Raw genomic sequence first — 15,267 nt, 5'->3', positions numbered from 1 at the left:
GCGTGACGCTGGGGGTACTGACAATCGGGACTCTCCTTCCTCGTACACCGAAATTACTAAGCACTTTTACTTGGCTCGGAGGATCTACCCCCTCCCACACTGCAAACTCAATAGACCTCAGGCTTTGACACTAAGGCTTCTACAGACGGGGGCTTACCCAAACCCCCTACTTCTTCACAAGGTGTACCCCGAAATTCAGACAACAAATGCATGTGCACTATGCAATGATTTAGCGAATTTACCTCACATGCTCTGGCGATGTCCCGCGTTACGCGGCGATGAAAACAACACTTCTTCACGTTGGGATGCGGTCCTACACAGCCCCAACCTCGAAAAACAGTTATGGGCTGTCCAACGGGCCCGCGACGCGGCGGAGAGGCTCGGCCTCTCTGTCCCGACGTGGGAGCGGCCCGCTGCGCGCTAGTGCACGCCCTAAAAGACCCTAATAAAGTTTTTCATCCATCCATCCATCTGCATACTTAGACATTTAGATACGCATGACGCAATATAATTTATAAACATATTTTTTTTATAAACAAACGAACATATTAAAAAGGATTGGAGAAAAAAGGAGCTATCTGGTACTGCAGCTCTCAAAGTTAACTTGCGGTTGAATCGTAACTGGTTGTCCAGGGCTACCACTTTTGAACGACCATTCAAATAAATTATTCAAGAACTTATATAACTGGTTCCTAAAGTTCTCCAAGTAAAATGTCCCGGCTCGCTGTGTCAGATGCTTTAGATGCACCTAGAAGAATGTACAGAGCCTGAGCATATACGTTGTGATCTAAAGCTGCATTCAATTCATACAATTTTTCGACAAGAACATCTCTGTCCCGTCCCGCGACAAAGCTGAACTGACTGTTTGAAATAATATTTTTTTCTAATGATGTCATGCAGTCCGTAATAATTTTTTATTTCATTTGTCACATGTTGCGCAAAACATAAATAGGTCAACAACTGTTAACGCTGTCTCGATCCTTCCCTCCCAACTTTAAATAGTGATTTGATAATCGCAGTTTTTTTTTTTTTTTGACAATGTGTAGATTTCTAAATACGCCTCAAGCACTACAAGAAGAGTTCAGGTTAGGCCATTAAAATATTGCTGCAGCAATATTTGCTGCGGCGCGGTTTTACATCTGAAACCAGGAACGGTTCCACTAAACGCCAGTCGTTAACATCGGGAATGATGTGGAAGCTGATATGGGTTTCTTAGTTTTAAAGTGGCACCGTGGCACCGATGAAATTCCTCCAGAAACGCGTATGAAATGTTGATTGCAAATATCAGCTGTATACATATGCACGCTGCAGGGTCACTCAAAAGGGCGTCGGCGAGCCTTGAATCGCCACTATATTTTTCCCGCAAAGGTAGGTTATCAATGACCATCTGCTAGCTGGCTTTCCAGGGGATATAACCGACGCTGACGTTGGAAATAACATAATCTTGTCGATCGGATAATGGTGACAACATTATACCTCTCGATTCTGAGCTATAACGCGAAGCTCAGCACTATATACTTGTAGAGCCCCCGTACCACCTGATTTCAGTTTGAGCAACTGCTTTCACGGTTTCCGAGAAAAGTCAGCGGTGCTTTCTTGATTGACTGATTTACGTATTTGTTAACGAGAATATCATTCTTGCCATTGTTAGATCACTTTTTTCGCTCCGGTTGTCTAACTATCGACCCAAACATATGGGCCAATCCCGAAGGTAGTACAGTCTATATATGTTGACCGATCCCGAAGGCAGTGCTTTCTAACAATGTGAGCCTAACCTTGTTCACGGCGATCTTCAATTAAAACAAGAAAGAAAGAAAAAAGATGGTCCGAAAGCTGTCAGGTATACAAGTGCAGTGTTGAAGCCCGTCCCCTACTTCGTTTTTTTTTTTATATTATATTATTCGTATTGTCTTACAGTATCCGACTTAAGTAGAACCTCGTTGATACGTTTCTTAGGGGATCACGGAAAAGAAAAGCGTGATCCGGCAAAAAAAAAAACATCGCATCCGAAAATAGTGGCGGCAGCACAACAGATAAGGCGAAAAGCTACTCTCACACGATACTTTATTTCAAATACAGTAGAAAGCGAACAAACAATTGAAAACCAGCTAAATAACGCGTTCAGAGTAGACTGAATTGAGCAGAGGCTCTCGATCAAGAACGCGCTTTATTTTTAAAAATTTCATGCTTCCGACATGGCGAAAATATCCATCACACAAGTAAGCGTGTCGAGCGAGTTCAAACTGCAGCACTGCTCCCACGAAAATCACTGCCGCACGTTTCGGTTTCCAATTCGGCGAACTCCTGCGTTGAGCGACGAGAGCGCGCTCGTTCCCCTCTCAGCTGCCCGCGATTTTGCAGACACGCAGCACTCGCGCCAGATACGCCCGAATTTCCGCCGGAGTTTTGCAGGCTTCCTGCCCGCACAGCGTGTACTGTGCTGAGCGATAGAAACGCGATATTCGGAGCGCATGGCTGCCGGCGCTTTACGGCGCATGGCTGCCAGCTTCCTGAACCCCATATATATATTCATTTATTTATTTATTTATACATACTGCAGCCCGTTAGGGCTATGGCAGGAGTGGGTTTACATGTGAAGAAAACTGATTATGATATGGAGAAACAAGAACATAGAAATATAAAGATGTGAAGGAACTATACATCAGCAATAGCATTTTAAAATTGAGAAAGGGTAACAAACGAAATATAAAAATCTGAAGGAACTATACATCAGCAATAGCATTTAAAAATTGAGAAATCGGTAACAAACGAACTTCGGCAGGTAACAAATTCCACTGTTCAATCATGCGGGGAAAAAAACTGTATTTGAAAGTGTTAGTGCGTGGATGGAGTGGTCTGATATTAGAGGCGTGATAAGCTCTAGTTGAAGTCGGGCAAGCAGGCATTAAAAGGGAGGGATCTGATAGGTGACAAAGAGAGTTCTTATAAGAATAGAAAATCTTCAGAGATTCTATGTGCCGCCGCCTAGAAAGAAACTGGAGGCTTAATTCCGTAAGAGCAGCTGACGGTGAAAAGTCTCGGTCGAAGCGACGGTAAACAAAACGAATAGCCTTCCTCTGGACAGACTCAATACAATTAATTTCACATTGTTTATATGGGCTCCATACGGAAGAAGCATATTCTAAAATTGGGCGAATCAGTGTTTTATATGCTACTAATTTAGTGTCCCTCGGAGCAGGAGACAACGTCCGGCGGATGTAACCAAGTTTTTTTAACGCTTTACTACAAATGTAATCTATATGTTTAGACCAAGACAAGGTGGGTGTAAAAATGACGCCTAAATATTTGTATTGAAAAACTCGTGTTAGTGGTACACCGTTGCATATATAATCATAACATACGGGCATGTGTCTGTGAGTAAAAGACATTAGAACAGTTTTATCAAAATTTATGCTCATTTTCCAAGTCGCACACCAGTCACAAGATGAAACAAAGGAATCTTTAAGGCGCTGATGATCAGCGAGTGAGTCAACTGGGCTGTACATAACACAATCATCTGCATAGAGGCGTATTTTAGAATTAACATGGTCTGGAAGGTCGTTAATGAACAATAAGAATAGTAGAGGGCCAAGTACGGATCCCTGTGGGACTCCTGAGGTGACATCGACTACCGACGAATCTGCAGAATCATAGCACACGAATTGGGAACGCAAAGAAAGGAAACTGGAAATCCAAGACACTAACTGAGGGTTATTTAGAATATTATGGAGTTTCAAAAGCAATTTAGAATGTAGTACAGTGTCAAAAGCTTTGCTAAAGTCAATGAAAATGGTGTCAATCTGATTACCTAAGTCGATGTAATGGGAAAGGTCATGAGTGAACTCCATAAGTTGTGTTACAGTACTAAAACCGCGCCTGAAGCCGTGCTGAAAGCTGTTCAATAGGTTATTATTTTCAAGGAACAGTATTATATGCTTATAGATTACGTGTTCTAGTATTTTACATGAGGTTGCAGTTAAAGAAATGGGCCTATAGTTAGATAAAAGCTGCCTGTCACCAGATTTATATAAAGGTAGTACTTTAGCTCTTTTCCAGGAAGAAGGCACAACGCCACTATTAAGGGACTTCTGACATATAATAAACAGATATTTAGATGTCCATTGCGAGAATCGTACTAAAAAGGAATTCGGAATTCCGTCAGGGCCGGCTGGCTTTTTAGTATCTAAGTTTAGTATGAGATTCAAAACACCTTCTAGGCTAATGTTGATATCATCAATTGCATATGAATCGTTAGTTGCAAATGTTGAACGACTGGAATCATCCGAGGCGAATACTGACTGAAAATATGTATTAAACGCTTCTGAAATCTATAATGGATCGTTAACAACACTGTTGTTGATTTTAAAAGATGTGGAAGAAGAAGAGCCAGGAGATATGAAAGACCAGAATTTACGGGGGTTAGACTTGAGCAGTTTCGGCAACTGAACATGATAGAAGAAATTTTTGGCCGAGGTGGTTTTTTTCTGGAGTTCATTTTTTACCTGAGCGTACAAAACGCATGCCTCAGGATTATTCGAGCGTTTAGTGCGAAGTCTACCAGCACGTCGCGATAAGTGCAGCAGTTCTCGGTTCATCCAGGGAAGGTTAATGTTTTTTTTCTTAGTTTTCAAAGGAACGAATCGATATATACATGATTTTACTATGCTTTCAAAACACGCCACGAGCGCATCAACGTCACTAGATAGTCCAAGTGCCAAAAATGCGTCGAAATTATTGGATAGTTCATCCGTGATACGGACGTCATCAGCTCTGGAAAAGTCTCGAAACGTGGACAGCGTAAAACTTTGGTTATGGATTGGCCGGTTTACAGATAGAAAAACAGCATTGTGATCCGAGATACCATCAATTATTTCGTACTTGTAACCCGTCTTGGCAAAATCAGTGCTGAGAAAAATCAAATCCAGTACTGCGTCACCACGTGTGGGACTGTGAACGACCTGCTTTAAGCCAAGAGATAACGATAATTCAACAAATTTCCTGCTTAATGCATTACCATGATCAAAAAATGAGAGAGACGTCCAGTCGATTCCGGGAGCATTAAAATCACCCAGTAAGACGAAATTTGAGGAAACTAAATTCTCTTGCAGTAAAAGTTGGTCCAGGTTGTCAAGAGTTTCCAACGAACTATTAGGGGGACGATAGAAAACGCATACGTTTAAGAATTGTTTACCGTAGTAAAGTCTGCAACAGACTGATTCTATGTCTAGCGGAGAGAAGAGGACTTTGAATTTGAAATCAGAGCGAAAAAGCAATGCAACTCCACCACCTCTTTGATTATGACGATCATTTCGCACGGTGACGTAACCTGGTGGTGTAAACTCCGAGTCATGAATACCCGCATGTAACCAAGTTTCGGTGATACCAATAATGTCAGGTGAATAGGACAAAACAAGCGCAAGAAAAAGGGGAAATTTATTAGCTATACTTCTAGCGTTGATGTTCATAATGGTAAGGTCTCTTTGGGCTGTAGAAGTTCAAGCTGTTGCTGACTGTGATGCGGGACCTGTTGTCTTAGAAAAGTTGCGACGATTAGAGATTTTTACAAGGGAGTTGGTGGAATCGCACCAGTTATATATATATATATATATATATATATATATATATATATATATATATAACTTTTAATAGCAGTTGCACTTTAAGAAACTTCGTGTGACCGTGAAGAATTTCTCACTGAAGGGAATGCCTTATATGAGTATTTACAAGATCTCATAGTATAGCAGACAGTCCAATTTCACAGCCTGAGTCCTCTCGGACCACCAAGAATCTGGCGTCTATCGGTGGCGTAATCTTCCTTCGTCGAATTGTCTTTAACTTCGCTATCACCAATACTACTACGCCTTTTCGGCGAGTCTGCAGCCTCTGCTTCTTTTTCTTTACTGTGAGTCCGAGCGCTGCTGCGCGTGACTGCTGTTGATTCTGATTTCGAGTGAGTCCGGCTTGGCCTCATTACGGTTACTGAGTGAATTACATATATTTATGACACCTGCATGCAAGTGGAGATGTTTTCATTCCTAATAAATGTCGCAAATTATTAGAAGAGTTTTATTGCGAAGCAATACTACTTTAGGTCGCACTTCAGCCCGTTCCGTGGCGAGGCGGTGGTAGGCACCATTTACCTTTAGCGTACGACCTCGCTGCGTGACGTCCCACCACGTGGCCTAGAGTGAGGTCACACCAGCTGTGTAAAAACGTGGCCCCATCTCACGCCGTCGCGAGGCGAGGCGGTAGCCACCAACGGCGGCCTAACTCCCGCTCCTCTCAGGCATTACTGAGTATATTTACTCAATTACTACCAGCTGATCCGAGAATAACACACTATTGCTTCGCAATCACCAGGCTTAACCAAGCTAAGCCACGGCCGTTTTTTTTCATGAGTCATCAGCATCGCCTGGTATCATGCTTGTTAATTTAGTTAGTAAGCGAATGTTTACAAGTGTATGCGACTGATAGAACTACTATCCATATTATACATAAATGTCTAATAATTTGCTATCGCAATCGATGCTTCGCCTTTTGGGCGAAAGTGCGACTTTCCTTTTTGGCAACAACTTCATAACTATCAGGCTTACAACTTGCGATGATTGACGTCATTCCGCAGGGCCTCATATATCTGGTTGTATTATCCGAAGGTGGATAAAATATGATCACATGCAGAGTTACGGATTATCGCGCGAACAGATTCGTAAAGTGCTCGTGTTCGACATCATTTACGACCACAAAAGGTGTGCGAACAAATTTCTTTGCAACGTACAGTCGCGTTCGCACCGATACGGGGCGTTGGCGCCATTCTTTAACCACGCTCGTCAACGTACACAAGCGAGCAAAAGTTTATGGGCTACCGGGTGCCACGAAAAATCTTAATTTCTCCGCAGTCAAGACGCGCAGCTTGAAACTGTCGAGCGCTTGCAGCGCCCAAAACAGCACGGAGCTCCGGATGCTTGCGGTTCTAATATTCAGGCTGCAAAAGGAAATGATCGGCAGAATTCACGAAATTTTTCGTTCGTAGACGAGAACCGCGCCTCAATGGCCGGTTATCTTCGCTGATAACATGTTCTATGGCGATCGGCTGGAGTATGTTCTTGCGAACCGCTTAACGTAAGAACATGCATCGAGTATAAGGGCCCAGTTTTTACGGATACATTTCAAATATTTCTCTTTCTCCTTGTTCGCCGCAGATTATCGTGCAGGATCCTGCAGCTTCAAAAGTGTGTATCTAGATTAGATTGAGCCCGATTGCTGGCGATTCGAGGCCGTTGCCTAGCGATGGTAAATAATCATTAATGTGGAACGATTATCAGTTAACTCGCGTGCCACGTTTGTCGTCTTCAGACTCGTCTTTCATATTTACTCGTTTCATTGTTATTGAAGTCGTTCACCAACCGTTCTCAATTTACGCGTTTCGCGGGTGAATGCTGATGTGATGTTTCTGCATACTCATTGCGGCTGATCAACAGGGCTGTCGGCTGCCAAGCTGCTGTCCGAACGCGGCGTTGACGTCACTGTCCTCGAAGCACGACAGAGGGTCGGAGGCCGCCTCTTCACTGTCAAGGTGGGTTCTTTGTTCACTCTGTACGGAGAAGTGCGATTTCAAAGATATAAATATATGTGTACTGTTCGATTTCATTGCAACCATGCTATGAGTCCCCCGAGCATTTTCAGGACACCACGTCGTAACCACAGCGTGGGAATTTGAAGAGGCGCTAAAGACAAACGCCAAGTCAGTTTAGACCGATGAAGTGTTGGTTCAAAATTCCACTTTAGTTAATTTCGTGGTAATACCTTGATTTATCGAAATTCATTTTTGAAGCAGGAAAATCCGATTAATGTCGACGTTAATGCGATTAGCATTGAAGCAATGTAGCGACACGCCGTACTGCCGCCAGAGATGTTTTACGTGTATGTATGAGGCGTGTATGCAGGCGGGTTCCTCGCTCGCGCTTCCCACTGAAGACACAGCGCTATCTAGCGCCGCCGCCGCGAAGTCCGCCCATGTGTCAATGTATTCAATGACGCAGGTTCGATTCCGCCCGGCACCGATGAAATATTTAATTTTTTTTCTTGTTAATGAAGAGCGCCACATGCCCAGTGACACATACTCAGTGACCCATGTTGATCGGTTGCTTTCGAGCCCTTTTCCTTCAGCACAGCAGCCGGATGCTGTAACCATTAGACCACGGACTATCCAGTAACCTAACTTGGCGGGAAAACGATTAGATAGAAAGGCAGTAGCCCCCTGAAAGTGCGTGAAGCTCCCAAAGAATTCTAATCGCATTAATAAATCAGTTTGTGAAATGTCAGTCATTTGAAGACAGAAGGACGAAGGATGACATGATGGACTACTAGCTGGTGGTTGCTTAAAGGGACACTGAAAAGAAACAAAAATTATTTGCGCTGTAATATTAATTACCGTTCTATCCAAATTATCGTTCTATTACCAAGGCTATCTGCAAAGTGTGCAGCTTCAAAGTTCTATTAACTACAATGATTACTGCCCCATACAGCCGGTCTTGACGATTAAAAAAGAAAGCTGTAGAAAGGAAAATTGTTTGGTAGTTACAGCTTAAAGACCTCTACCCCCCAACCCAGTTACTTTCAGCCAGCTTCAATGTCACTAACCCACCGGGTTGTGCCTATATCTTTACCACCATATCTGCACAAATTCAAAATAAAACTACTTGTTTTCTCGCCTTCTCACTGCGACATTCGCTCGATTTCCCACATTTCCGCTGCCGCAGTCAGGTATATACTGCACATTAGTGACGCCATTCTGACGCGATGAGTGCAAGTTTCCTTTATAACCGGGATTGCCCATGTAACACACAGTCGGCAAATATATGCACCGCACGATCCAGTTTCGGCAGCGACATTGCAGTAATCCGCTCCAGCACTGCCTGTGATCTCTGTGCCGGGCTAACGCCTCCACGTCGCCATTTAACACCTACCAGAGAAATTTCAACCATAATGGGCTCCTCTCGATTGTAGTAGCTTTCAGTTATTCGTTGCCGAGAGCGCCGCGGAAGCCACACTGGGTGCCAGATGGCGTGCTTACCGCGAGGCAAGGATTTCTGTAGCAGCAGATCTTTACACCTGCTTTCAAAAGATGAAGCGCCAACAGAGACCGCACACTAAGAAAGAAGAATGACGGGAAGCGCCTTGTCCTGTCATTGTTCTTTCTTAGCGTGCTGTCTCTGTTGGAGCTTCATCTTTTGAAAGTTACGAACCAACTGCAGCCCCACAACGTGTTCTACTGCTATTCACACCTACGCTACCAGGCAGACAACCCAGATGTGCACACGGGTCAGGAAGCGACAATAGAGAGCTTTAGATTAGGAGACGCCAGCGGCTTGCGTACGCAAGAAGTAGAGGCCACGGTACTGCGCATGCAGGTCTGGGTCTGGGGATTAGGTCCCCTAATCTAAAACTCTCTAATGGTAAAATACAAGCTAGGCGGCAGTTAAAAGAAACCGGGCAGAAGGAATACGGGGCAGCTTAATCATTTCGTGGAACAAGCCCGCACGTAAGTGCTACGGGGGACCTGATAGCTCGGTGGAACAAGTTTGAATGTACGCAGCCTTACAGCCTGCTTGCACGCGTGTTGAACCAGTTAATGGATTTTGCCTGTAGCGGCCAGGTACGTTGATCTTGTGCTCTCTTGCTGAAAGGACTGGATTTTCCTTCTAAGTATTTGAGACAATGAATACAAGATACTCTGAAACGTATTTAAGCTGCAGCAAAAGTACTCCTCTCTCAAATTAGTTCCAAGATACTCAAGTACTCTGAAAGATATTGCAGATATAGCAACTTGGGAGCAGAGACTAAGATACGTACAGGTCTGAGTCAGACATGTCGCAGGATCAATGACTTCGCGGATCGATGTCGTGCGGGAACTTCAAGGTTGCGTTACCAGCCGCTTTTCGATTTTGCGTTAATCTCCGGCATACGAATTAGCCACCGTTATCCTTAAATGTCGTCAATTTGGTATTGCACTATTGTAACCTCAACCATTGCGCCTTCAGTACGTTAAAAAAATAATAATAAACGGGGGGTAGGGAAACGGGGTCTTTGTCGGCAATCCTATAGACTGTACGTGCTATGAAAGCTTACGACGGGTGCTTTCCTTGCTTTTTATTTCTGATATTTCTTTTGGTTTTTCCGCATTTTCCTTGTTAGCTGGTGAATAGGACGTCGAACCGGGCGCAAACGCGATTGACCTCCACCTTTTCCCTCCCTTGTTCTACGGGCAAGAAAATAAAAGTACGCGTGCGCTTCTACGTGCTTGAGGGCGTGAAACTGCTCTCCTTTATGTAGAAGGATATCGTCCGCGTCGTGATAGAGGCTTGCTTACGGCGACCTCAGAGAAACGCCCGGTGGCTATATTTAGAAGTACGTTGACCTAATGAGTTATTGTACAATTCGCACACACTGAAACAAAACGAAACAGAGCAAAGTTAGAATCAAAGGAACCAATTGCTATCGTAGTTAGTAAATTTTGATGAGCGTGTGTCTCCTCTCTAAACTGCGGTGTATAGACGGACGCAGGATGCAAGTATTTCTCGTCTAATACTGTCATTATTCAGCGGCATAGCCAGAATTTGTTTTTTGTTTATTGCTTAAAGAGGGGGGCTGAGCGCACTTGACCGCAAGGGGCGGGGGGGGGGGGGTGACGGAGAAGGGTGGTTGGGCAGGCGGTCATTATTCAGTGACGTGGCCAAGATTTTCTAATTTATTTAAGATGGGGGGCACGCACTTCACAGTGAACGGGGTGGGGGAGGGGGGAGCAGAGAGTATCTTGCTACACAGAAATGTCTGGGGTGCACGTGTCCAATAAGCCCCCCCCCCCTCCCCCTTGGCTGCGACCCTGGGCGCGATATCTGGAAGGTTAGTTTGTGTGTACAGTAATTTATCCTAGCTCTGAGGGTTTCAATTAGGCGAAGTCTAACAGTATATTTTATTTATTATTTATTGGATACTGTGATCCTTAGCAGGCCCTTACAGGAGTGATCAAAAAGTACATAGGTATAATTGTCAACAGAATATAAGAACAAACATAACGAGTCTTTTTCATAATATATGTGTCCTCGAAGCACTGAAAATCTACCCTTCTCTGTCTAAAAGCTTCAAGATAAATTCCGTGCGTGAATAAATAGTGTATTGAAAGTATTGCGTGTTTTTTAAACTGCGATTTAATGTCTTCAGGAAAGAATAAGTTGCTAACTGATCGACTGGCCCATTTTTGACGCCTCAATAGAGATGTAAGGTTTGTGTTGGACGATGTGCCCCATACCAGAAGGCAGTAGCTGAGCCTGGAGTGAATCAATGCATAGTATTGTTTCTCAGCTATTTCGAAAAATATACGTTCAGTTATTCTTTGAAAAAAAAAGAAAAATCATTAAAATCGAAATCGTAGTTAACGAAGTTATTTACTGTTCCGCTTTTTGCAGAACTGCGACTCTGGCGATTTTCGTTAGCTCGGGAAGTTCCCCAGTAGATAAAATGAGGTCGCAGATGTGCGCTACTGGCCTGTACATGTGTCATGCTTTCGATAGATTTTGCTTTTGTCTCGTCCAAAACGCATACGCAGTTGCTTCCTAACGCCTGTAATTAATTCCTGCCCCTCGGCTGCGCACGTGGCTGACAAAAGCATCCTCATCATGACAAATGAGTATATATATATATATATATATATATAGAGAGAGAGAGAGGGGGGGGAGGGGGAGGGAGGGGGGGGGGAGGGAGGGAGGGGGAATATAGGAAGGCAGGGATGTTAACCAGTCAAGAGTCTGGTTGGCTACCCTAAGCTAGGGGAAGGGAGAAGGGGTAGAGAGAGAAGGGAGAGAGAAGATGTAGAGACATGGTACGGAATGTACTTGAGTTAAAGCCGCTCGCGCAAACCAGACGTTCTGAGAAAACACATAAGTGCCTTCACTGCCTTCTGAGCCGATGATCGGTGGAGACGGTGCTCTAGTACTGTCTGTTCACTCTGAGGACGATCATCTAATTTCCTCAATGTGTTGAACAAAGATTGTCTTTGCGCTCGAAATTGAGAACAATGGCACAATAAGTGGTCAATGTTCTCCTCGCATTCGCAAACATCACATTCAGGACTATCAGCCATTCCAATAAGTGCTGAGTAGGCATCCGTGAAAGCAACTCCAAGCCACAACCAACACAGAAGAGACGCTTCGCGTCGGTGCAGACCGGCCGGTTGTCTGAGTTGTGGTGACGGGTTTAGCCTGTGCAGTCTTCTGCGCCTTGTATGTGCGGTATTCCATCCTGCTAAGAAGATCGTGCGTGCTAGAATGCGAAGTTGTCTCGTGGCGTAGGTTCTTGAGAGAGAAATGGGGACGCAGCGGTCTTCTTGGTTTGACGTCCGAGCTGCCTTATCTGCGTAATCATTTTGTGTGATACCGCTATTACCTGGTATCCATTGAAAAGAGATATCACGGCCTTTTTCTCTTAAGTGATAGACAAGTTTCACGATTTCGCACGTGAGCTGATCGTGAGTTCCATGTCGAAAAAACGACTGCACACATTGCAAGGCCGGCCTTCAATCGCAGAAGACTGCCCATTTTCGAGGACTTTCAGCATTTATCACGTCAACCGCGTCGCGGAGAGCCGCGAGCTCTGCAGCTGTAGACGTAGTAATACGGGAAGTCTTGAACCGCTGGGTTATTCCCATTGTTCGTAAAACTACAGCGCCACCTTAACTGGTTGATGTAGTTGAGCCATCAGTATAGACGTGTGTGTAGTCTCTACATTTTTCGTACAGGAGTAACCTAAGTTGCTTGATTGCAGATGGCGGTAAGTCCGATTTTTTCTGCGGTCCTGGGATTGTTAGGTTTACTTGAGCGCGGCTCACACATCATGGAGGCATCGTAGGTCTTGCCGCAGGTGCGTAACATGACTGGAGAGAGGCACGGTGTGCGAAAATAGTTGCACTGAATGTCGTGCGAGCCTATCTACTGGGAGAATAGCGAGGTGGTGGGTAGGGGTCAGGGCGAAGTGTCTTCTGTGCACACGCATTGTTTCAATGGTAATGTGCGTTCTAAGAGTGCAGTCTTGAGCGACTGCAATAACTTCAGTCGTTGACGCACTCGGCGGTAGACCAGGGCGTATCTTGAGGGCTTGGCCTTTGATGCGTTGGATTGTATTCAGGTTAATTATGCAGGTGTTGCAGATGACCGGTAGGCTGTACAGCAGGAATCCAATAAAGAGGACCCTCTAAAGTTGCAGCGTAGATTGTATTGACGCTCCCCAGGTTATTTATGCTAGGAACTTAAACATATGGCAAATTCCTGTCAGGCGTTTTCTCACATAATTCACATGAGGGGTCCAGGAGAGATTTCTGTCAATGCCCACCCCCAATAATCTGTGGCTTGTGTTGCACGAGATCAGCTGTCCGTCGACGGATATCACGTATGGAGACATTGATTTCCTGGTAAACGCCACCACTGCACACTTTCCACATGATATATGAACTCCTTCTCGAAGGTAGGATGATATGTTAAAGTGGCTGCCTTCTGAAGCCGCGCGCGAAGCTGCAGTCGCGTCACACCCGACGTCCAAAGGCAAATGTCGTAACGGTACATGGCAGGATGTCGGCGAGTCCAATGAGTGTTAGACTGAAGAGCGTTGGGCTCAGTATTCCGCCCTGAGGCACCCCACGGTTACTGTAATGCTGTGAGGTCGGACCATCATCGGTAAGTACGAAAAAGGATCTCTTATGTAGATAGCTACTAACCCAGAAAAATGACGCCGTTAAAAAGAAACGGGCTGAGCACGCTTCCCTGTGGTACTGCCTGTTTGACATGTTCAGCACTCTTTCTTTCACCTGTCTGAACAAATGTTTTGCCACCTGATAAAATTTAGAAATCCATCGCAAGGACCTGCCATACAGTCCAAGTTTCAACGTACTTAGCAGAACATGAACGTGACTAACAGTGTCAAATGCCCTCTTGATGTCGAGGAATACTGCTATCGTCATGTTTCCATGTGCATGCTCGTGTTTCGCACAGGTTACTATATATAATATTGCGTCCATTGCGCATCTATGTTATCTAAAACATAAGTAGTTAGACAACACATTCGTTTCATTACACCACCATTGAAGTCGCGCGTCAATAATTTTCTCCATTACTTTGCATAAACAACTTGTCGACTGCCATCGCAGTTAGTTTTCATTGTATGCAGATGATGTGTGTATTTGGACATCTGGGTCTAACGCTCAACTACTTCAGATGGCATTGCAAGACGGTATAAATATCATTAACCAATTTTTGAGACAGAGAGGAATGGTTCTATCACACGCAAAAATAGCTGTATTGCCCTTCACTCGGAGGCAGTTAAATATATCTCTTAATCTGGAAGGACACCCTCTAATGATTGCCACACAGCATCGATTTATTGGCATAATACTTGATAAGCAGCTATCCTGGGCGCCTCACATAAAAAAATCTCGAAAACGAGGCCAATGCCATAGTGACTGTACTTCGCAGACTTGCAGGCACATCATGGGGCGGATCAGTATCGTCCATGCTGACTGTATACAATGCATTAATACGACAAAAAATTGCGTACTTTCCCACACGTCAGAAGAGCTAGAGGTCTACGCATATGTCTAGGAGTTCCACAAGCTACTTCTAGCTCTCTTGTAATAGCTGAGGCTCGCCAATCCCCATTTCCAGTTATGCGAACTACAGAAACATGCCGACATTATTTTCGTCTTCAAACACAGCATAAAAGTCACCCATTGGCTCTAGGCATAATGAAACGAGATGGAAGTTATGTTCATATAGAAACTCGAGAAAGTCTTCACATATTTCCAAGAAATGAATTTTGGAACTCAGCCGTCGAATATCACCCATGGCTGCTTACACTTCCAAAAATCGAATGGTCAGTAGACGGGATATTCAGAAAAAGATACGTGTTCATTCAAACTGCTCAACAACTAGCACTTTATCAGATATATATGCGGTATTCAGGATACACACACGTCTATACAGGTGGCTCAAAAACAGCAACCTCTTCAACTTCATCATTCATTATACCGCACCTCAACAAACAAGACTCATTTAAGTTATCTCGTGCAACTTCGTCCACAACGGCTGAACTGTTCGCAATCCTGTGTGCGATAAAATTTATGTTGTCAGTAAGAGATGCGCAAAAATTGGTAATTTTCAGCGAGTCACAGGCGGCTGTAACATCACTCTGCAGCATAAAAGGGAAAACGTTCAGTGATAGTAT

General features: G+C 44.3%; 1 protein-coding gene across 2 annotated transcripts in view; it reads left to right on the top strand.

Moving 5' to 3' along the window:
* The window catches only part of LOC126541501 (amine oxidase [flavin-containing] A-like), a 47,561-nt gene that overhangs the window by 4,344 nt on the left and 27,950 nt on the right, over positions 1–15,267 (top strand). For both annotated transcript variants that reach the window (XM_050188270.2, XM_055076692.1), the window contains exon 2: positions 7,479–7,573. In XM_050188270.2, coding sequence (XP_050044227.1) covers positions 7,479–7,573 — 95 coding nt within the window. The remainder of the gene's footprint in view (positions 1–7,478; positions 7,574–15,267) is intronic.

This window comes from Dermacentor andersoni, chromosome 2 (genome assembly GCF_023375885.2).
Source record: "Dermacentor andersoni chromosome 2, qqDerAnde1_hic_scaffold, whole genome shotgun sequence".
In the NCBI taxonomy this organism is placed as follows: domain Eukaryota; kingdom Metazoa; phylum Arthropoda; class Arachnida; order Ixodida; family Ixodidae; genus Dermacentor; species Dermacentor andersoni.
The sequence above is the reverse complement of the archived record's forward strand: the minus strand, read 5'-3'. Positions and strand labels throughout refer to the sequence as shown.